The sequence below is a fragment of the Aureobasidium subglaciale genome (genome assembly GCF_000721755.1).
Source record: "Aureobasidium subglaciale EXF-2481 unplaced genomic scaffold scaffold_3, whole genome shotgun sequence".
NCBI lineage: Eukaryota > Fungi > Ascomycota > Dothideomycetes > Dothideales > Saccotheciaceae > Aureobasidium > Aureobasidium subglaciale.
The window spans coordinates 50,466-71,232 of NW_013566992.1; the positions used below are offsets into that span (position 1 = coordinate 50,466).

Genomic DNA, 20,767 nt, shown 5'->3' on the forward strand with positions numbered 1-20,767 from the left:
ACTGGGCGTTGAGTAAAGTGTGTCTTGGTGTTGTAGATCTAGGGCAAGAACCTAATGGTCTCTAGGGCCGAGCTATGCCGAGTCTCGAATGGAAGTCATTCAGTGTCTTTCGGGTGGAAGACGTGGTGGACACCAGCTCGGTATCTAGAGCTGCGGATATGGCCTAATCTGGACGAGCCGCCCAGCATATCAACGAACCCTGGAGAAGCCCAGTCAAAAGCGGAGTGAGATGGGGAAGGTACGGAGCACTTCCTCTAAGCCAGTTATGTCAACTCTTGATCGAGACATCTAAAAGTCGGCGCTGTGCGAATCAGGAAGTCGTGCCCGACCTGGTGCATTGTCCCGGGATGGCAGGGACGATATCGCCATCCGGTACAGGACCGAAGATGAAACTATCGTACGGAGCAAGTGCAAGAGCCAGATAGTTTGCCAGCAAAGCAGCCTCAGAGGAGACTTCGCAAGCCTCTGCCAACGATGTTACATTGAGATAAGACATAGACTTGACATGAATCTTCTGTTACTCGATTGATGATGGCACGGGCTGGAATCCAGGTGACTCAACGATACCTTGTGCAAACAGGAAGCAACAAAAACATGCTCAAAATTTCTAACGTTGGCACTTCTGAGAATAGCCTGGCTTCAACATTGTTGACATAGTGCTCGCTTCATGACTCATTTATTCATCGTCTGTCTGTAAAATATCTAGGCTCCAAACACTGTCTATCCTGTCGCAGAGACCCGATACAACCCGTCAAGTGAAACAATTGAGAGATACGTCTCTTGCGCTGCTCATGATTTAGATCAAAACCCCAAGTATCACGATACCTCCAACGGCTCCCATGACTCTGGCTCCGGCGACATCACGAACTGCAGCACCCGTAGCCACAGTCTGAGAAGCTGATTGCGAACTAGTTCTTGTTGCAATGACAGATTGGAGACTGACAACAGAAGCCTGCACATTCGTGGCCCTGGTCTCTATGGAGGATATGTCGGAGGACAAGGAGCTCAATACACTACCGGTGGCAGTCGCTGACACGGAAATCAGGGATGAGTATTGAGATCTAAGACTGCTGATGTCAGCACTCAGGGAATTCAAAGTGTCGCTGGTCTGGGGGATTCGAGATGTGATTTCGCCGTAGACGGATGCGACGTTGGAGGTTGCGACTGAGAAAAGAGATTCGAAGATGTTGTCTGCTATAGCGATGGTGCTGAGAGTGGAAAACATGCCGAGAGTGAAACGCATGATGCTTGAAGAGCCGAGGTCTCGTCGAGGGTATAACAACGGTGTTGATAATGGTTTTATGTTAGGGAAGAGAGCTGGATCATCAAGAATAAAATGGATGGGCATTCTAGCAGTTAAGAATTTCCGAGACGTCAATATTTGAAGTTTTTCCTTCACTGGCAAATTTGGCCAATTGCTCCCCGAGCTTATTGAAACCGACACTCGATTCTATCACGACTTTCGCTTAGAATACGCTGCTCATAAGTTACGCGGGCAAAGTGAGATCATACTCCATTTCTGTGAGTCAGATCTAGCTTTGATTGGCCCATGGGATTCGTACAAGCCTCGACACCTGTACAAACAAGCAGCACAGCTCTTTGAGTATGAGTGATTAGGTTTTGAAGGTCGTATAAAACGTGCTAACTTTCATCTGTCGTATACCCCACAAAGTGTCAGGCCTAGGGGGTTGAGACGTATACCCCACAGAGTCACTGCGCACAAGTTAGCAACAGCCAGCGGTTTAACTTTCGGTCCAACTATGGCATCGTCGGAGCCCGCGGTCTGCAATCGTGCGTGGCAGGATTGAAGGAGTCCTGCCCTAGAAGGAAGAATTCCCGAGCGATTCTAAATATAAGTTGGCCGTTCCATTTTCCTCCTGGCACCCATCTCACTTTGATACTTAATTCCTTTCCACGGGCGCATTTGACACTCTGTATGCAGCACTGCTTGCCATACCCTCCCTCTCATCGCCAAGTCTATCTCTCCCGATATATCACTCAGCCATTCGTTCCACTCCGTATTTCTTCGATTCCGACGCAGTCGACTTCTGTCTCAATCGCATAATATGGCCGAACAAACTTGGGCGCACAATCTTTGCTCAATGGATAGCTGTGGATCTTGTTGCGGCGCGTTCTGGTGCTCTTCATGCCTCTACGGCCGCACATCCTGGCGACTTAAGCAGTTTCCTCAGAGCCCGGACACATCGAACGGGTTTGAGTGGTGCAACGTGCCCTGCATTGGCATGCTCGCCGGCTGGTGCCTCTTTGTTCCTTGCATCCCTATCTGGATACAACGCAACAGCGTCCGTGGACGTTTCAACATTGCGGGCAACGATTGTACCGATTGTCTTACCAGTACCTTCTGTGGTTGCTGTGCTCAAGCCCAACTCGAGAACGAGTTGAAGGATCGTGCTGAGAAAGAGCTGCTTATGGTCAACTATCCTCCGCCTGCTCAGGAGCGCATGGTGTATGCTGAGCCCAGCAGTCTCCAGCCTCGAGCAGTGCAAGATGCTCCGCCACCAGATTACAAGAGCTCGTAGATGATACATTCGAAGCAGAGAAGAGAGACGATATCATTTCTGGAGCGACAGAAGCAAAATCATAGATCAGCTCTGCAGCACCAGATACGGACTATTGGCTAGACGATGCCGATCGGAATGAAGTTGACAACAGTAATCTTGGTGTTGACAAAGATGAGAATAGTAGTATGGATACTGACTCCTCAGATCTCAATGGTGGAGTTAGCGATAGCGATCTTTTGGACATGGACGGGAGTGGAACTGAAGGAAAACACGACATGAGCGTTGACTCTCCAGGCGCGGATGGTATTGGCGATGCCTCGTCCGATATGAACGGGGACTTGGACGACGCTGATCTGATGGATGTAGTCTCGACGGCAAGACGACAGACATAGAATTGCTACCAGGGGTTTGAGTCGAAGTTTGTCTCCAGTGATACATCTCAGGCCGTGGACTCTCCTGTATTCTGTCGAGTTCGAAGTACGGTGGATCTTGACCAGCGAGTGTGTGATCACTCTCACAACAACACGGGCGTTCATGTACTTTTGTTACGGAGACATCTACACCACTCTCTTGACCAGCTGAGTCGAGGGCCATCCTGATAGCACTGATGTCGCGCGGGCCCCAGGCTGGAACAGAAACAGGATAGAGAAGTAATTTGATGGTCTGCAAGTACGGCACATGCGACCGCCAGTGCGTTAGAAAGTCTGTGATGACATCCATCATCTCCTGATCAGTGTGTATTAGATGCCATGACGGATCAAACACAACACTGACAGTTCCTTCGACGTAATATTCCTGAGGGCTTTGGAAGAAATTATGGTTCAGCCAGAGGAAAGTGGAATCGTCGTTGAGCCAAAGATGCTTCAACGACGGTGGAACAGACTGAGCCAGCGTTCGTCCCGATAATTTGTCGGCTAATAGCTGGAAAGGTACGTGTAGGGTAGTCAACATATAAAAGCCGGAGAAGTCGATGCTTAGTATGTTCTGATTGAACCAATCTTGCGGCCGAACAATGTGAAGATGGAAAGTTTCCAAGGCTCTCTGTACAATGTTCAGACATCGCTGGAGTGACTTAGTATTTACCAATCTTTCGCTCGACCGTTCGGGAATATAAAGAGCAGCACCTCTGGCGTGAGGATCGCGTGTCGGGGGCGTTGTCCAATAGTCATACTTAAAGGTTCGCAGGCTGGGACACGCCCGAAGTAAGCGTGCCAGATCGGTCTCCTCAAGAAACGTGAAACTCAACTCGAGGGACTCCAGGCCCGTGGTGAGCGAAGTAGGGGTAGCGTCCGGCCAAGAAAATGGAGTAAGAGGTCGAGGTAAGTTAAGAGAAAGAGAGCGGACACTCGGAAGGTGTAGCAGGAACAGTTGCGGAATGAATCAGCCTGTACATGCGGCGGTCTTCCACTGCCCATTATGACAGTCTCGTCAAACGTACCAACGCGGGCCCGGGTGACATGCGGTAGAATCTGCCGGAGTAGCGGTATACCAAGGATGGCGAGAGCGTCCTCAAAACTCGGAGCGAGGTGGAGAGTTTGGATGCCGGTCAGACACGTCAACGCGAGTGCTGCGAATGCGTCAGGACAACCGTGATCGAGCCGGTGAAGCCACCCCTCCTGAGACATATGCGCATCGTGTCGTAACTTTGGCCTCATACGCGCAATGTCCTCGTGCGACAACACGGTCTGGCATACATCTGTCCAGACAGATGAAGGAACATGACCTGATAGCTTGAAGTGCCGTACTAGTCGGGCGAGGTCAGGCGAGGACACAAGTGTTCTCGCCAGCAAATATAGCGAAGGCCATTTCTCATCGACACACGGGAGCTGTTTGAGACAATAGGATCGACTCACGTGCCTCCGTGCCCACCATTCTTCTGGCGCGTTCGAGCCATCATGTTGGTCGGGTTTGCAGTGACCGAGCTGTTCACACAGGCAGCGATCTAGATGCATGTTGGCTCCAGCTTCGTCGCAGATGAGTATGGGTCGTCGCCAGGTAAGGTCGAATGTGTTGTACAGCACCGGCACGACATACGCGCACCATGGCTTAGATACCAAGGCGAACGATGACAAGTCGTTACGTGCTGTGAAAGATACGATGAGCTGGAAGATCTCGACAGGCAGATTGAGAAGGGCCGACCATGACGTCACAAATTGGCTGGCGAGACGGGGACGTTCCGTGGTGTGAGATGAGAGACAGAGAGAATGTAGGAGGAATCTAGTTGTGTCTGATTATTCTTCTCGGTTTGTTCGTTTATGAGAGCATGTTCATCAGGTAGTCGGTGTGCGTATGACTCAGGAAAGCTGACAGTGCTGGAATGGTGAAACAGTTCTGTCGTGTGGGCGGAGATCTGGAACTCTGGTCAGACAATTGCCTGGCGTAACCGCTTGAAGTATTTGAACTTTTCACCACAGCCCGATAGACTGAATAGTCACTGCGGTGAGATGGAAACGCCATGAGGTCGCAGTGATGACAAGTGCATAGCACGAGGTTATTTCGAGAAAGCTCGGCAGGAAGAGTCGTTGCCGTCATGCCGTCTGGCAAGGTAGACGGAGCGCAAGTTTAGGAATGGAGAGAACCAAGCGTTGATTCAATGGGGACTGCTCAATGATAGGTCGACCAGAAGATCAGAGCAGACATCAAGTCATTCCGCGTCTCGCACATGGCCCACATGGCGCGCCTGTCTCTAACGTGCGGAAGGGCACGACTCACGAGCCAGATCAATCGAGTGCGGCGAGCGGTTCGCATAATGCGGCAGACGTGCAAAACACCGCTCATGAAACCGAGGCTATTGTAGTATTCAAGCAGCTTCGGAAGTGAGTCAAAAGCCAGGCAGGAGATAGGGCTTGCAGAGTCTGCTTCCAAGTTGTTGCGGTCGCGCAGCTGAGATGGCAAGGCCTGCGAGGAGGCTGCGCACGAACCGTCACGCGAGCTCGAAGGGACAGATTATGCACAAGGCTCGGCGCCGATGGCAGGTCGAGACATGGACAGGGGGAGCTACACGCTGGTATTAAGAACTACAGCTACAGCTTACTGGCCTTCCAGACGGGCTTCCTCTTCTCGACAAAAGCCTTGACGCCCTCGTGGATATTCTCCCCCTGCAGGAGTTTTTGATATGACTCGGCAATCAGCTTCTCCGTCGCCGCATCTGCGCCCAGGCCCTCCCATGCCAGATTGACTCCTTCGCGACTGACAATGACAGCATCGGGACTGTTTCCTGCAATCTCCTTGGCTACGGCGATGCACTCGGCCACAACGTCTCCCTCAACGACACGATTGACCAGTCCCCATTCCCGAGCTTCTTCGGCTTTCAACACTCGACCGGTCAAAGCCATCTCCATGGCACGCTGCTTGCCCACTACGCGGGCGATGCGTGGGAGAGCTCCGGCGATGGCGACGACGCCACGCTTGACTTCGGGAAGAGAAAAGGTGGCGGAAGAGGACGCGAAGACCATGTCGCTGTTGATTGCCATCTCGCATCCGCCGCCAAAACAGATTCCATTGACTGCCGCTATCACTGGCTTACGACCGCGGCGTCGTGACAGTCCACCGAAGCCCGAAGATGGCATCTTGCGCTGTTTGCCTGATGCATTGGCCTGATTCCATTCTGAGCACTCTGTTAGTCTCCCAGCTTTCATGCGGACGCCACGTCAAGGAGAGCTTATACCTTTCAGATCAGCGCCAGCACAAAACGCCCTCCCAGTACCCGTGAGGATACCGACACATAGCTTTGGCTCGGCGTCCAGCCATTGCCACACATTGTCCAACTCTTCGTTGCCTTCTGCGCTAATACAGTTGAGCTGCTTGGGTCGGTTCAATGTCACCAACAGGATCTCTGGTGTCGGGAACGACAACACGCAATATTTGACTGGTGGAGGCGCCATGATATAGTATGGAAACGCGGTATGTAAGATTGCTTCTGGAGATCTTAACCACCGAATGTCAAGGACAAAATTGTAAGTGAGAAGAAGGGATCTGTAATTGTCATGTCGCGAGATGTTCAAGCCAGACTCGCCGAGGTGGGCCTGCTTGAAGCTGTGCGGGGTGAGCGACGATCACAGCCGAGGGTCGACGCTAGCTCTCCGTCGTCCCACGGACCATCATGACCATCAAGGTGGAACGACGTATTATCAGCATCTGCTTGTTTGAGATATCTCGACATCAATCGCTTTGCTAATCTTATATCTACTCTACACTAGCACACATACCCTTCAACAGTACAAGCAGACCATAGGCTCCAGGATCTGGCACACCCCGGGTCGCACTCTCGTCGAGATACGTGCTTCTTCCAAGCTTGGCTTCAAGGTTCTTTGTACTCTCGACTCCCTTCTCTGCTTCTGCAAGCGCTTTCTCAACATCGCCGCTCGCGTTCAGAGTCCCGACAAACGGAATGAGACAATCCAACATTGTCCTGTCTCCCAATCTTGCGCGCGTATAGTTCAGCAATTGGTTCATAGCGACTGACAGCGCTGCCGCGACCGAGTCCGTCGAAGCTAGAGCCGAAGACAACGAGGTCAAGAAGATGCAATACAATGCGCCTGACGTTCCTCCCATGTTGACTTCGAGATCGTGTACGAGCTCAGAAAGCGTCTGGGGTAGCTCGCATAGATCCCTGTTCGCAATGAACTTGAGAACCTGCTTTGCACCGTCTCTGAGCGTGTAGCCACAGTCGCCATCACCAACGATCTCGTCGTATCGAGTGATGGTTGCTTCCTCCTTGATGACCGCACCGCACCCATTCTCGATGCGGCTGCGGACTGCATGGTCCGTGAACTTCATGTATCGCGAGTCGATTCTGGTTAGATTGCTGCCCTCGGTGGCTTCGTCGGCGAGTGGATTCGATGGCTCTTGTTGAGCTTCCAAATTCTGATTGGAAATGGGACAGACTGATATTGAGAATCCTCTCGCAAGGTTCGAATGCTGCAAGAGTGTTGATGTGGATAAACGGTAGGCCAGGCCGGCGTTTTCTACCAATAGTCAGTGGTTGGTCTTTCCAGAGTCTTGCTTGCACTCACTAAGGTACGTGGCTATCTCTAAGCCGAGAATGTAATTTTCTAACCTAGACAAGCCGTTGATGTCGGAGCAATGTATGGAGTAGGTGTTGTCGCTTTTCTGACCAAGATGTGGGCGGAGTACGTGCTCCAAGGCTTTCTCGATGGCGTGTCTTGCTTCCCCATAGCCGCCGAAATCTCCTTCGGCAAACGATACTGCAGGTTGCCCATTCTCTTTCCCTGTCTGAAATGTTGATGTCGCAGTCGTCGAGGTTTCGAGGTAAGTCTGCAGAGTCTCCTTCGTCTTCTGGATGGATGATCTTTCGAGTGTGTCAGTAGATGTCCGATAAGCATAGGTCGGCCCCTCCTTACCTTGTTGACTCAGTCGCAGCACCCAGCAGGTGGATCAAGTGGTCCACTTCCAAGTCGCTAGCCACTTCTACCTCCACCACGTCCTCCTTGGTGCTCGCCAATTTTCTCTCCTTGCCAGATCGGAGAACGACAACGCCGGCATTCTGCTGGTGTCCAACCTCATTGATAGCTTTTGCCAGATCCAGGCTTGATGGAACACCATGGCTCTCAGTGTGTGTGACAACAGCTGTGACATTCTTTTCTGAGAGCAGCTTGCTCGAGAAGTTTCCAGCTCTTCCAACAACCACCACTCTCACGAACTTGTCATTCGCTAGTGTCTGGTCTACCAGTACAGTTTGGCCCGAAGGCGTACTGATCACTTGGATGGACGGTCTGATGAGCGGGTAGAGAGATTCCCATCTTGTGGTGTTCTCGACGTCCAGCTGCTCTTTCGCAAAGGGAATGGTTTGCTCGACAACGACCGCCATTGTGAATTGCGGGGTAGATTGCGGGGCTGGTATGGCGTGCCTTGAGGATTAATCACTTGCAAGAATCTGAATGTCGCGGTGCGAGGTGAGAGATCAGGCGCGAGTGCTGTTACAAACGAGTGTACGGGACTACGACCGCCTTTTCTTCCTTGCCCGTGGCTTTCTAACCGCATCAGCACCCCCGAGAGCCGTTGGCAAGTCTTCGAGGTACAGATGCAAGCCTCCGCTACGAAGGCCGCTCGGATTGCCCGATTAGGCATCACCGGCTCCACCCCGCAGTGGATTGTCCGTCTCCCCCGCACCGCGCACTCGGCGATCACGCCGATTGTTGTCGTTCCTTTCGGCGATGCTGCATTTTGTCCTCCGAGAAGAGCTCTCAATCAGGATGGGATAGGTCATTTGGGTAAGTCCGAGGCTGAGGTCTTGGTCAGCTCCGATTTGTGTATATGACGAGCTGGTCTCGCAATTTTCGGGCGTCAACCTTTTTTGTCTCTGCAGGCTTCATATCGCGAAACATCTGATCGTCCATACCTGTGTTCTCTCAATCATATTCGGTATGGCAGCATCAACGACACAATCAGCCACGCCGGCTGTAAAAGAGACGTTCCACTTCATCAACAAGCCAGAAGGTATATCCGGAAAACGGCAGCATCTGTGGCCACGACACTAACATCGCATAGATGCCATCAACGAAGCATTGGCAGGCCTAACCCACATCCACCCAAATCTCTCCTACAACCCCCCCTACAAAATTCTCTACCGCACCGACCTCTCCACCTTCCGTAATACACACGTAACAACAATCGGCTTCAGCGGCGGCGGCCACGAACCAATGTTCGGCGGCTTCGTAGGCCACAATTACCTCTCCGCCTACGTGAGCGGAAACATCTTTGCTTCCCCCACCGCCGCTCAAATCTACGAGGCCATTCGTATGTGTCAGCCCACCGACGGGAGTGAGAGTAAAGGCACATTGGTGGTTTGCGGTAATTATACGGGTGACATACTTAATGCTGGATTGGCAATTACAAGGGCACAGGCTAGTGGCTATAAGGTGAGGTTTGTGCCTGTGGGTGATGATGTTGCTGTTGGCAGGAGGAAGGGGGGTAAAGTGGGGAGGAGGGGTTTGAGTGGCCATCTTGTGGCATTGAAGAGTGCTTGTGCACTTGCTGCCAAGGGAGAAAGCCTGGAGCGTGTGACGGAGGTCATGGAGTATGTGGCTGCAAATGTTGGAACTGTTGGAGTTGCTTTCGACCGGTAAAACACGAAGTTATCTTCATCTCATGAACACCGCTGACAGGTCAACAGTGTCGCATTGCCCAATGCCACTCTCACAGACTTGCAATCTCTCCCACCAGCCACCATCGAACTCGGCATGGGCGCACACGGCGAACCAGGTCTCCGCCAACTCAACCCCATTCCCTCCACCGAAGCACTAACATCCCAAATGCTTGACCTCCTCCTCGACATCTCCGACACCGACCGAGCATTCATCCCCTTCTCCGCCTCATCTCACCCCAAAACCGACAATGAAGTCGTGATCCTCCTAAACTCACTCGGTAGCACAAGCGACGAAGTTCTTGCACGGTTTGCAGAACTCGCTATTGATGAGTTGAAGCAAAGAGGTTTTGTGGTCAAGAGGGTTACGCTTGGGCCTTTGGTCACTAGTCTGAAGATGAGTGGGTTTGGCATTACGATTTGGAGATTGCCACCTGTTGATGGCGAGGCGATGACACGAGAGGAGGCTTTAGAGCTGTGGGATACCAAGGTTGATGTCGCTGCCTGGAGGCAGTAAGGGGTCTGTGAAGATAAGCCACGTGTCGTTTGAAGCCTTGTAACATGCATGATGGCATATACTCGAAATTCACTCCGTCTTATCGATGATACGAGCTGGTGAACGCAGAAAGGCAAGACGACTGTTGCACGTGCACAGCCGTGGACGTGATTGGGTGTTTATACGAGGCTTGCTCACCCGAGTATATCCCGACTGTCAGCCAAAACGACTTGTCCCATTAGACCTTATTCCAATATGTCATACTCCAGATGTGCAGATGATAGACAGAGTCAAATGGTGTTTAAGAAATTACATATCTCTGCCTAGTTGTGGAAGTAGAGGTAAAAATATTGATTGGTTCAAGGTTGAGCCATATGCAGACATACGACCACGACCGACGATCCGCCGACCGGTTCATGCAGCCCAGACGTTGTAACCTGACACCGGCTGAATACAACTATCCGCTCACCGGATCCTTCGTACTGAGAATCACTATACTGTATCCACTTTGTATCTTCGCTTGGTAATGTCATCTTGCTCTCGGTATGCTCGGTCGATCTGCTCGGCATGCTCGGCGTAAGCAATCCTTCTGCTTGGAAATCACTCGTATCATGTCTAAATGATATGGCTAGATAAAAGGAAGAGCTTGTCACACCTTCTGATTCTTGATCAACCAAGAAATCAAGCAGACCCGACGACCGAAAAACACCGACAATGACCTACAACATCCTCATCTCAGGCTCAACCAAGGGTCTCGGCCGCGCTTTCGTGGCCAAATACCTCTCTCGCCCCAACACCACTGTGGTAGCCACAGTCCGCGATCCTTCTACCCAGGAAGCTCAAGCCCTGCACTCTATCTCCAAAGCCGAGGGTAGCAACCTCATCGTCGTCAAGATAGAATCTCGCTCCGACACCGACTGCATCTCCGCAGTCAACTTTCTCCACGACCAAGGAATCTCTCACCTGGACGTCGTAATCGCAAACGCAGGTTTCTACACCGTGCCCAAAGAACCTGCCGTTGCAAAAATCACTGCAGAGGAACTGCTCGATCATGTAAATGTCAATGCTGCAGGACCTGTGCGCTTGTTTCAAGCTACTCTTCCTCTGCTCAATGCAGCCGAGAAGCCCATCTTCGTTTACATTTCGTCCATGGCTGGATCTATCGCTGCGACTGGAGATTTGCCTTTTGGAGTCGGTGTCTATGGTGCTAGTAAGGCTGCTGGAAACTTTTTGGTCAGGAGAATCCATCAGGAGAATCCTGAATTGATTGCTTTCGCAATGCACCCTGGGTAAGCCTTGCGTAATTTCTTTTGACACCGAGTGGGAAAAAAGAACTGATGAATAGGTAGAGCTGTAAAGACGGAGGGCGGTTTGGTGGTCTCTGGAGATCTGGGTATGCTTCAGTATGAGGAGTTCTTTACAACCTTGGAGAAGAGCATTAATGGTATGGTTGGCAAGGTATGTTTGGCCATCTACGTGACCGTAAGGTGCAGGAAGCTGACTAAAGTCAGATCGATAATGCTACCAGAGAGAACAGCTCTGGCAAGTTCTTGTGCTTCGATGACACACCCTTGGAGTGGTAAGGTTGGGGCAAGAGACCTTGACGTCAACTGTAGCCTAGGGCTTTCGGCGAAGGCAGCCTGATCCATACCAGATCGTTCAGCCGTAGGGAAGACGACGAGCATGCTAGCCTGTCAAATAGTTATATCATTGCCTCCATATCAGCAATTTCTAACAGCTTGTTAATCAGGCCTCATTGATTTCGACTATACATACATCAAAAGTTATCTATCTGCCACTCAAATTAGAGCGATTCGAAGCTCTGCTGCTCAAGCTTACGCGCAGCTGCTGTCGCATCGTATCTGACTTGTTTTGCTGCCTCCTAGGCCTCCAATATAGCCTGTGCTTGTTTGGCCATAATAATGTTGTTAATGTTCGCAAATTGAATTAAGTATTTAGATTGACAGGCACCTTCCTACGCCTCTTAGTAGTTAAGTATTGCGATGTTTAAGGGCTACGTAGCTCGCGTTAAGTAAATCTATCGTATAGCCAGCCTTATATAGGGCTTAATATAGTACTTGTTTCTCGCCACTCTTTTTACGAATTGATTTAGTAGCTTAATCTATAAATTCAGAGCTCTTAGGGGTAATAAGAATAGGGTTAGTTTCTTGTTATAGTAGTGGTATAGATGGACGTAGTTTTAAAGCCTAAACCTGTGTTACGATCCACCATTGGCTAAAGGTCCTCACTTGCTAAGACAGCGAGCAGGATGGCTGTGTGCCGATCCTCACGCGCTTGGCGGGTGAGCCGACCCGCCGATGATGTGGTCAGGGTCACCCTAACAGCTCACCCGCTTAGCGAGTGAGCTGCGAGGTGGATCACCACTCCCTCACGCCGTAAGCTGGTGAGCTGCGAAGCAGATCCTCACCTCTTCACCTGGCGAGCAAGTGAGATACTTGTATACACTCATTATAGATAAGGTATATAGGAAGGCAGAACAACCTCCGGTAGTTCTGCGTTCAACTTAATTAGTTATTCTAACAGTCCCTTTGGTATACACTACTACACATACAACCTGCTTCACTTCGCTTGACACTCCGCTTCACGAGTCCAACCCCGTGACTAGTTATTCTTCCTAAGAATAGTTGGCCATAACAGTAGAATTCGAGTCGCCATTTCGCGAGTACGAGCGTACGTAGGGGGGATGCCTTAAGCGTCTTATTCGAGGATCCACTCGATAAGGGACTCCTCTTGTCGAATAGAGAGCCTCTTACGGTATCAGTATACGGTACGTCGATTCATTGTTCTATTAAGACGCGCGCGGAGCGTAGATTCGGGGATGTTGTATACGCGTTTAGCCGCTCGGATCGAATTGACCTCTCCTGTACGAATAGCCGTAACAGCTAGCTCAATCTGAGCCTCGCATTAAGCTATAGAGATGTTGTGGTTGTTGAACAAGTTGAATTAGAAGTGGTTATGTTAACGAAGCGCGTGAGACGCGAGATGCACAGCTGAGGGGGGTGCGCAGCTGATGGGGTCACTAGCTTACTCCAGCACCGTCGTCTTTTCAGCTTGGTCCGATATACGCAGCATACATCCTTCACAAAGATGCCAATGGTATGTCACAATGATGTCTTTGAGCATCAAGATCTTGGTTTTAGTTGCGACGATCGCGCTCGCTGCAACAAGCTCGTACATATGTCATCATGTTTTCTAGAAGATGTATTACCCCGATATTTGGAGAATCTGCTTACAAAATCCCCATGACAAAGCAAGAAGGATAACTTGAATCGAAAAATTTCTTTCAAAAAGTCTCTTGATTGTGCTTTACCTATATAGACGTGTGTGCATCAGTTTCTCAATCTCAAATTGTTCAATCTTGTAAAGATATTTAGCGCCATGTCAACAGCTGCCAAAACCGCCATCTTCCCCGCTTCGGGTGGACTTGGAGGAAGTACTTCCAAGCATCTTCTTGACAACCTGGCGGCGACTGAAATCGTCCTTATCGCTCGCAATCCACAGAAGATCTCGCAAAACTGGATAGATGCTGGTATTGAAACTCGCTACGCAGATTACGACAAGGAAGACTCACTCAAGAATGTCTTTGTTGGAGTCAAACATCTAAACCTTATTTCTTATGCGAGTATTGAACACGAGCATAGATTCGAGGTATGTCTTCTAGATACTTGTACTTGATGGTATTGTTGACAACTGATCAGGTTCACAAACTTGCCATCGACGAGGCAATCCGCAATGGTGTTAGTCACATCACCTATAGCTCTCTCGCTTTTGGTGGTGATGGCAACACAGCTTCTCTGGCATATGTCATGCAAGCTCATCTCGACACTGAGACTTATCTTGCAAAACTTGCGAGCACCAATCTAGACTTCAGCTACACCATTGTGCGCCAAGGTCTTTATGCAGAGAGTTTCCCTCTATATACCGCTTTCTTTGACCTCAAGGACCCTTCTGGACAGATCTGCATTCCTCACGATGGCAAGGGCCCTGGTATCGCATGGGCCAAGCAAGACGAGCTTGGTGAAGCAACTGCAAAGATCATCGCAGAGACCACGAACAAAGGTCGCAAGTCATTATACATCAACCGCACTATCCTTCTTTCTGGTCCCAGAGACTGGTCGTTGGAAGCTTCTGTAGAGGTCTTGGCCACTGCGGCTGGAGTCTCGACCAAAATCAAAGAGGTTACAAAGGAAGAGTACGCTGCTCAACCTTCCATAAATGGTGCTTCGGGCTATGGATCTGGAGAAGCTGGCATTCAATGGGCTACCGCATTTGATGCTATCAGAGCGGGTGAAGCGTGTGTGGCAAGATCTACTCTTGGGGATCTGCTCGGTCGAGAACCAGAGGCATTTGACGTGACGATCTTGAAGATGGCAGTGACCTCGAACTGATAGCTGAGAAACAATGCACCAGAGACTGTTGCAGGTATCTTATGTTTGTATTGATACAGAGACCGATTCACGGCCCACAAAGAAAAAACATTCGCACCTTCGCGAGAGTAATAAAATTGTGTCATGGTTGTGTTTCGATAGTCACCCCAAAGAATCGACACTGGTTCAGGTTCTCCCACTCCGGATCATGCGCTGCAATCACTTCGACACCATCTAATTCGAGTTTACGAATCCGATCAATGGTCTCGGCAGCTGTCTGGCGATCGGCGTGGATGCAACAAACATGACCCTCAACATCGCGCCAAGTTCCAATGTCCTTCTCACCGGTCAAAAGTCTTCGGTCATGGAAGGCATCGCCTGCAAGATATACGTGACGATCATCTGTAACTTTGACCGATATGTTTATATGACCGGCAAGATGACCTGGTGCATCTACAATCAGAACACTGCCATCCCCGAAGAGATCGAGTGTGTTGGGCAGATGTTTGAATGCTGTCAAAGCCCGTGTTGTGTCGAAATTTTGCACGCTGGATTGGTGAGCTGAAGATACCCCTCTCTCCTCCTTCGGATCTGACAGCTCGATAGTTCGGCTTTCGGGCAGTAAGTCATGCTCGAAGAACGGATGGCCTCCTCGCAGTTTGGCTCCCGCCCCACTCCGCAAATCGAGCGCGCCGTAGCCTACGATAAAGATTGAGTCTGGAAAGTCTCTTGGCTCCCCAATGTGATCCCAATGCACCTCGGCGGGTCTCAGCAAATTCAATTCTCTGTTGTCGAGTAAGGACACTCACATGAGAGTAGATCACATAGTCGATATCCCTCGGCGTCAAACCTCCTCTTGCCAAACCTTCGACAACATCTGGACGAGTAGTCATCGGTCGTCTAGTTGTGATGTATTTTCGGATTGGTTCGGCATATCTGTTCGTGTCTCTTCGCAGACCAAGATCGAAGACGATCCTTGTGATGCGGCCAGACTTATTGGCATGTTGTATCAGAAACGCTAGTGACGGTACTGTCCTGCGCGCCGTCTCTACGACAGGAGATATGAATTGATACTCAGGCAAAGTGAAGTGTCCTGCGGATAGTGCGTGAAGAGTAACAGTTCCTGATTCAGAGTCTCTACCGGATGTCTCCATTGCGGAATTTTACAATACGCCGTTCCGGGAAGCGATAGTGTTGCGACAGTCCCAATGCTTTCTTGGGTCTGGCAAGATCGTTGCACACGTAATTCGCCGGCGGAAGAGAGAAGATGCGGGGTTGGTGCCGAAGAGGGGTGGAAGAGGGGCACCGGCAAAGCACTCGAACGTCGGGACACTCGCGACGAACACGACACTCGTACACATCAGAGCGTCGGCCGCCAATTTCGAAGGAGCGCGTATCGAGGGAAACTAATCGAGACAACATGGCCTCCAGCAGTATCAGAAGTTTTGGCTTCGTTGGTCTCGGGCTGATGGGAAAGCCGATGTCGATGAACCTCGCGTCAAAGATGGAGGATCACCAGCATCTATACATCTATGACTTGGCCAAGTCAGTAGTGTCGGAAGTATGCGAGTCAAATCCGCAGCGGATCACTCGATGCCAGTCGGCGAAAGAAGTCGCCGAGAAAGCTGTAAGTGTAGACTCGATCTCGGGGCGAAATAATGACTGACACAGTCAGGACTTTATCATCACTATGCTCCCAGAGGGCAAGCACGTCAAGACAGTCTATATCGACGGGGCGATCAATCTGTGCTCAACGGATCTGAGTGGCAAGACTTTGGTCGACTGCTCAACGATCGATGCTGCCACAACTTTGCTGGTCAAAAATCACATCAAGCAGCACTTCCCTGACACGCCATTTTACGATGCTCCGGTCAGCGGAGGAACGGTAGGCGCCATCAAAGCCACCATTGCATTCTTTCTCGATTGTTCCGAAGCAGATCAGAACCTTCCCCTATTACAAGCGATACTGGGGACGATGGGCAAAGAGATCATCCCATGCGGAGGACCATCTTTAGGTATTGTCTCGAAGCTCTGCAACAACTACCTCTCTGGAAGTATCACAATCGCATCTTCTGAAGCGTTTGATATGGGTATTCGAGCTGGTGTGGACCCCAAAGTACTTTATAAAGTCTTTGGCGCGGGTACAGGGCAAAACACAATTGTCGATAAGTGGTGTCCAGTACCAGGTATCGTTCCAGAAGCGCCATCTTCCAAGGGGGTATCATGGAGGCTTCAAGATACAGTTGATGCTCAAGGATTACACTCTCGCCACCCAGATGGCTGATAGTCTAGAGTCGAGACCAGTGTTAGGACAGGCCGGACTTGAGGCATGGAGAGAAGCTAGTGATGATTCTCGATTCTATGATCTAGACTCGAGAATGATGTACCAGTATATCAAATCTAGAGCAGAGGATAAGCCGTCATGATTTAGTGCAGAAAAGGCCTTGCTACAACAGCACGAAAGTCTTGCTGCGCCATGTGTAACTGTATCAGTCTGTTTCAATGGCCACTTGTAACTTCGGTGTGCGCGTGTTCAAGTATACTGTTGTTAGATCATACACACATTTTCTTTCGGTAGTCGTTGTCGAATAGACAAGGATCAACACAAATGGTCGATGCCGAGGTCTTACCCCACTTTGCATATACGACACCCCGCCTGAGTTGATTGACATCTTCCGCTTGAGACATTTTGATAAAGCAGACTGACCAACTACAACCTCACCACAATTGACCAGCACCAGTACCAAGACTCTTACCTTCTACAACAGCATTCTCCATTGGCTAGGATCTTCATCATGTCCACCGACCCTAAATTCGACACATTGCACAAACAGCTCTTCGAAGAAGGCCTCAAAGTCCGCCGCGCTGTGGTAGGCGATGCTTACATCGACCGCGCACTCGAGAACGGATCAACGGAGTTCTCTAGGCCAGGTCAAGAACTGGTAACTGAATGGTGTTGGGGCTATGCCTGGACTCGTCCTGGTCTGGAGAGACGAGACCGTAGCTTGATCAATATCCCTATGTTGATGGCATTGAATCGTCAGCCGGAATTGGCTGTCCATGTCAGAGGCGCTCGTAACAATGGGGTGAGTGAGCTGGAGATCAGGGAGGCAATCATCCATGCCACGACATATTGTGGTGTTCCTGCGGGAGTCGATGCATTCAAGACTGCAGAGAAGGTGTTTGATGATATGGAAAAGAACGGGGAGGCCAAGCGGGAGCTTTCGGCAAGATCGGACAAGGCATGATGGTGCTGCGATGGTCAAGACGGAGTCGCACCGCTTGAATTCTTTCTCAGCAGACCGGTGCGTAGGTCACGAGGACGATGTCCGAGCGTGGAGAAGATAAGACTGTATCGAAGATGTTGTCAATCTGGTCGATGTTGTCTGAATGGTATGCATAATACTCAGAGTTATCGAGGTGGGGAAAAATGAAGCGTGTGTGGCCAGCAGCGCACGTACGCACAGACCACCCCGACGCGCCCCTTTTTTCGCTCGATGACGGTCCCGCTTCTTACTGCGACCTGCCATTCTTGGAGAAGTGGCGATGTGTATCATTGTTTTACTCCGGAAAGGACCAGGAGGATTCTGTGGCGCTCCGTCGATTGGGTGCTGACAACGCAATCGCAATTCCAGGCAGCAGTCAGTCACGCCCTTAATTCTCACATGCCCTCTTAGGAATTGTCCTCCTTTGCGCATCGCAAGCCTCGTTATCTCTGACACTGCCGCCAACACCGCCGCAATCGTCTCGTGTATCGTCAATTGAGCGAGCCATATACTGTGACCTCGTGCTGCAACTGTCCGACCGGGAGAAACTCAACACGATGTCGTCACCGAAGGCAGAATTGCAGGAGCTTCGCTCTATTCTTAACCCACATGTCGGATCGACTGGTGCAACTAGATTCAAGTCGCGGTATCTGCTATTTCTGTTCGCGGCACTTCTCTCAGCTATGTACCACTGCGCTGGACGAGCGCAATACCTCTTTCCGTTGACAACACGGCATGAAGATGGAACAGTTTGGTACAACCCCGATTTCGACTGGGAAGCCTTGAAACCCTCGACGTCCTTGCAATATGCTCCGTGTTACGATGGCTACCAATGTGCTCGTTTGACTTTGCCCATGGACTACTGGAACGGTACGACAGATGCTACGGTGAATCTTGCACTGATCAAGAAGCCAGCCATCGTGCCTGTCGATGATCCTCAATATGGTGGCGCTGTTATCATGAATCCCGGCGGTCCTGGAGGTCACGGAGTGAAGTTCTTACTCAGAGTTGGAGAGCAGGTCAGCAATTTGCTTGGACCCTCGAGCGACGATGTTGAAGGAAAGTACTTCGATCTGATTTCCTTTGATCCAAGAGGAGTCGGTCTCTCCACGCCCAACCTGGCTTGTTTTGGTAAAAACTCAATCTTGGAGCAAGTTTGGAGCATCCGCAATTGGGAGGAAGGTTCTTTTGGTACCTCCGATGTCGCATTTGGACGCCTGTGGGCCATGTCAAAGGCAAAATCGGGAAGCTGTGCGAGTAATGTCAAAGAGCATGACATCAAAAGATATGTGACAACTGCTTATGTTGCGCGCGATATCTTGGAGATTGTTGAGAAACATGCCGAATGGCGAGAGAAGGAAGTAAGACGACTGTCGACAAATCATGACTGTGCGACTCGTAACGACCGCAACATCCAGACGAGTGACGAAAAACTGCTATACTGGGGCTTCAGCTACGGAACGTACATTGGTGAGACGTTCGCCGCAATGTATCCTCATAGAGTTGGACGTCTTGTGCTGGATGGTGTGGTCGATCCCATTGACAATCTTCAGATTGCAGCATTCACGGACTTGTCAGACACGGAAAAGACGATGGCCTCCTTCTACCACTCTTGTGCCGAAGCGGGCTACCCTACATGCGCTCTGGCAGATCCGAACAACATAACAGACCCCACACTTGTGAGAGAACGTACTCTTGCCGTCATTGAGACGCTCCGGTATGATCCTGTTGCCGTTATAGTTCCTGAGCCAGAAGTCATCACTTCAAACGATCTCCGCATGCTAATATTCTTGAGTCTGTACCACCCGGTGCAGATGTTCCCAATTCTTGCGAAAACTCTTGCCGATCTAGAAAAGGGTGATGGAAGTGGCTCCAGTCAGATGTTGCGACCATACCATGATCTGACTTGTCGGGCGACTGCTTCCATCGATCGAGTCTTTGACGCCGATGCACAACTAGCAATCACATGCAGTGACGGTGACGATCTGACTGGGTACAATCGCACACAATTCGCGAGCTTTGCCGAAACGCTTACGGAGATCTCCCCGACCATTGGCGATATCTGGGCGGCACTGCGCATGTACTGCATCCACTATCCTCTGCGCCCTCAATATCGCTATACTGGACCATGGGAAGCGTCACCAGCGTATCCAGTTCTGCTTATCGGCAACACTATGGATCCTGTCACACCCGCCATCAATGCTTACAAGATGGCCAAGCGTATGACAGACAGTATTTTCTTGCTTCAGGATTCGCCTGGACATACTTCACTGGCTGCCTATAGCAAATGTACGACGCGGTACGTGAAAGAGTACTTCCAGAGAGGTAGCCTCCCATTAGCCAACACCACGTGTGAGGTAGAGGAGAAACCGTTCGGACTCAAAGGCGATGCGAGACAGATTGCCGCTCACACACAGCATATGGACATTGCAGATGCCTTCCTGGAGTACGGACTAGGTATGCGTTTGCTAGGTAGTGCTTAAGCTTACATATTCTGGAGTAATTGCGAGTAATTTTCTCCAATTCCTTGCCTTGTTTCTGGTTACATCCCAGGTCTACCGTCTTCGTTCTCACGCTTCGATCCGGTTCCTGTTATAACGAACATAAAAATGATTCTCAAGGGTTGCATCTTGTACGCTTACTGCAAGACAGTCGTCAGCTCAGTCACTATAATCTGGCTGACCCTTGTCCTCTACTCCGATTCATATTAGAAGATTCGCACAGTGGTTGAGACTGATCGGATGCTTGTTTCATGGATCAGTGGTGTTGTGGATGAAGTTTACGGTTGTCACACGTCGTCGCTGTGGCTCAACTTGCCCGAAATTGCTTACACGAGAACAACAAAACAACATTTGATTCTCTAATGATGATATTCATAGCATCAACAGGGTGAACAGACTTTCGGAGGGGCTCAACCGATGTGGCCCTTGTGATTTTCACGGGCCACTCATACTAAGAGCTGCTCAATCTTGTATCTACTTCTTACTTGC

At 50.4% G+C, this 20,767-nt stretch overlaps 14 protein-coding genes across 14 annotated transcripts; 8 read left to right on the top strand and 6 right to left on the bottom strand.

Moving 5' to 3' along the window:
• Positions 1-796: 796 nt before the first annotated feature.
• Positions 797-1,348, bottom strand: AUEXF2481DRAFT_26517 (uncharacterized protein; the record flags this gene model as incomplete). The annotated part of the gene is made up of 1 exon (XM_013491239.1): positions 797-1,348. One exon carries the CDS (start codon positions 1,346-1,348, stop codon positions 797-799), a length of 552 nt encoding a protein of 183 aa, XP_013346693.1.
• Positions 1,349-2,066: 718 nt separating this feature from the next.
• On the top strand, positions 2,067-2,540 carry AUEXF2481DRAFT_2099 (uncharacterized protein; the record flags this gene model as incomplete). The annotated part of the gene is made up of 1 exon (XM_013491132.1): positions 2,067-2,540. The coding sequence occupies one exon, from the start codon at positions 2,067-2,069 to the stop codon at positions 2,538-2,540; it is 474 nt and encodes a 157-aa protein (XP_013346586.1).
• Positions 2,541-2,640: 100 nt separating this feature from the next.
• Positions 2,641-3,618, bottom strand: AUEXF2481DRAFT_469888 (uncharacterized protein). Its single transcript, XM_013491557.1, has one exon. The coding sequence runs from the start codon at positions 3,471-3,473 to the stop codon at positions 2,742-2,744; it is 732 nt and encodes a 243-aa protein (XP_013347011.1). The 5' UTR covers positions 3,474-3,618; the 3' UTR covers positions 2,641-2,741.
• Positions 3,421-4,673, bottom strand: AUEXF2481DRAFT_469624 (uncharacterized protein). The gene is made up of 3 exons (XM_013491558.1): positions 4,662-4,673; positions 3,694-4,605; positions 3,421-3,584 (listed from the first exon to the last, which is right to left on the bottom strand). The coding sequence occupies exon 2, from the start codon at positions 4,472-4,474 to the stop codon at positions 3,764-3,766; it is 711 nt and encodes a 236-aa protein (XP_013347012.1). The 5' UTR covers positions 4,475-4,605; positions 4,662-4,673; the 3' UTR covers positions 3,421-3,584; positions 3,694-3,763.
• A 251-nt stretch (positions 4,674-4,924) lies between these two features.
• AUEXF2481DRAFT_36622 (uncharacterized protein) lies at positions 4,925-5,344 on the top strand (the record flags this gene model as incomplete). Its single annotated transcript, XM_013491338.1, has 1 exon — positions 4,925-5,344. The coding sequence occupies exon 1, from the start codon at positions 5,130-5,132 to the stop codon at positions 5,340-5,342; it is 213 nt and encodes a 70-aa protein (XP_013346792.1). The 5' UTR covers positions 4,925-5,129.
• Positions 5,345-5,545: 201 nt separating this feature from the next.
• AUEXF2481DRAFT_62675 (uncharacterized protein) lies at positions 5,546-6,406 on the bottom strand (the record flags this gene model as incomplete). The annotated part of the gene is made up of 2 exons (XM_013491485.1): positions 5,546-6,129; positions 6,190-6,406. 2 exons carry the CDS (start codon positions 6,404-6,406, stop codon positions 5,546-5,548), a joined length of 801 nt encoding a protein of 266 aa, XP_013346939.1.
• A 301-nt stretch (positions 6,407-6,707) lies between these two features.
• Positions 6,708-8,352, bottom strand: AUEXF2481DRAFT_2101 (uncharacterized protein; the record flags this gene model as incomplete). The annotated part of the gene is made up of 3 exons (XM_013491133.1): positions 6,708-7,489; positions 7,538-7,833; positions 7,886-8,352. 3 exons carry the CDS (start codon positions 8,350-8,352, stop codon positions 6,708-6,710), a joined length of 1,545 nt encoding a protein of 514 aa, XP_013346587.1.
• A 556-nt stretch (positions 8,353-8,908) lies between these two features.
• Positions 8,909-10,144, top strand: AUEXF2481DRAFT_26520 (uncharacterized protein; the record flags this gene model as incomplete). The annotated part of the gene is made up of 3 exons (XM_013491240.1): positions 8,909-8,981; positions 9,033-9,606; positions 9,658-10,144. 3 exons carry the CDS (start codon positions 8,909-8,911, stop codon positions 10,142-10,144), a joined length of 1,134 nt encoding a protein of 377 aa, XP_013346694.1.
• Positions 10,145-10,632: 488 nt separating this feature from the next.
• On the top strand, positions 10,633-12,099 carry AUEXF2481DRAFT_77134 (uncharacterized protein). The gene is made up of 3 exons (XM_013491507.1): positions 10,633-11,412; positions 11,473-11,581; positions 11,635-12,099. Exons 1-3 carry the CDS (start codon positions 10,838-10,840, stop codon positions 11,704-11,706), a joined length of 756 nt encoding a protein of 251 aa, XP_013346961.1. The 5' UTR covers positions 10,633-10,837; the 3' UTR covers positions 11,707-12,099.
• A 1,423-nt stretch (positions 12,100-13,522) lies between these two features.
• Positions 13,523-14,532, top strand: AUEXF2481DRAFT_2104 (uncharacterized protein; the record flags this gene model as incomplete). Its single annotated transcript, XM_013491134.1, has 2 exons — positions 13,523-13,792; positions 13,843-14,532. The coding sequence occupies 2 exons, from the start codon at positions 13,523-13,525 to the stop codon at positions 14,530-14,532; spliced, it is 960 nt and encodes a 319-aa protein (XP_013346588.1).
• A 121-nt stretch (positions 14,533-14,653) lies between these two features.
• On the bottom strand, positions 14,654-15,665 carry AUEXF2481DRAFT_26523 (uncharacterized protein; the record flags this gene model as incomplete). Its single annotated transcript, XM_013491241.1, has 2 exons — positions 14,654-15,268; positions 15,321-15,665. The coding sequence occupies 2 exons, from the start codon at positions 15,663-15,665 to the stop codon at positions 14,654-14,656; spliced, it is 960 nt and encodes a 319-aa protein (XP_013346695.1).
• A 266-nt stretch (positions 15,666-15,931) lies between these two features.
• Positions 15,932-16,937, top strand: AUEXF2481DRAFT_46007 (uncharacterized protein; the record flags this gene model as incomplete). The annotated part of the gene is given in 3 exon segments (XM_013491454.1): positions 15,932-16,138; positions 16,187-16,729; positions 16,749-16,937. 3 exon segments carry the CDS (start codon positions 15,932-15,934, stop codon positions 16,935-16,937), a joined length of 939 nt encoding a protein of 312 aa, XP_013346908.1.
• A 369-nt stretch (positions 16,938-17,306) lies between these two features.
• On the top strand, positions 17,307-17,759 carry AUEXF2481DRAFT_62829 (uncharacterized protein; the record flags this gene model as incomplete). Its single annotated transcript, XM_013491498.1, has 1 exon — positions 17,307-17,759. One exon carries the CDS (start codon positions 17,307-17,309, stop codon positions 17,757-17,759), a length of 453 nt encoding a protein of 150 aa, XP_013346952.1.
• Positions 17,760-18,029: 270 nt separating this feature from the next.
• Positions 18,030-20,619, top strand: AUEXF2481DRAFT_470009 (uncharacterized protein). Its single transcript, XM_013491559.1, has 2 exons — positions 18,030-19,138; positions 19,196-20,619. The coding sequence occupies exons 1-2, from the start codon at positions 18,335-18,337 to the stop codon at positions 20,258-20,260; spliced, it is 1,869 nt and encodes a 622-aa protein (XP_013347013.1). The 5' UTR covers positions 18,030-18,334; the 3' UTR covers positions 20,261-20,619.
• Positions 20,620-20,767: the final 148 nt, after the last annotated feature.

What these genes read in the sequence shown, in the direction of transcription:
- AUEXF2481DRAFT_469888 (XM_013491557.1), bottom strand. Translation starts at nt 3,473, where the DNA reads ATGTTGACTACCCTACACGTACCTTTCCAGCTATTAGCCGACAAATTA.
- AUEXF2481DRAFT_469624 (XM_013491558.1), bottom strand. Translation starts at nt 4,474, where the DNA reads ATGCATCTAGATCGCTGCCTGTGTGAACAGCTCGGTCACTGCAAACCC.
- AUEXF2481DRAFT_77134 (XM_013491507.1), top strand. Translation starts at nt 10,838, where the DNA reads ATGACCTACAACATCCTCATCTCAGGCTCAACCAAGGGTCTCGGCCGC. An exon ending in GCTTTCGCAATGCACCCTGG is followed by an intron (nt 11,413 to 11,472) that starts GTAAGCCTTGCG and finishes ATGAATAGGTAG; the next exon opens with AGCTGTAAAGACGGAGGGCG. An exon ending in TTAATGGTATGGTTGGCAAG is followed by an intron (nt 11,582 to 11,634) that starts GTATGTTTGGCC and finishes GACTAAAGTCAG; the next exon opens with ATCGATAATGCTACCAGAGA.
- AUEXF2481DRAFT_470009 (XM_013491559.1), top strand. Translation starts at nt 18,335, where the DNA reads ATGTCGTCACCGAAGGCAGAATTGCAGGAGCTTCGCTCTATTCTTAAC. An exon ending in CCGAATGGCGAGAGAAGGAA is followed by an intron (nt 19,139 to 19,195) that starts GTAAGACGACTG and finishes CGCAACATCCAG; the next exon opens with ACGAGTGACGAAAAACTGCT.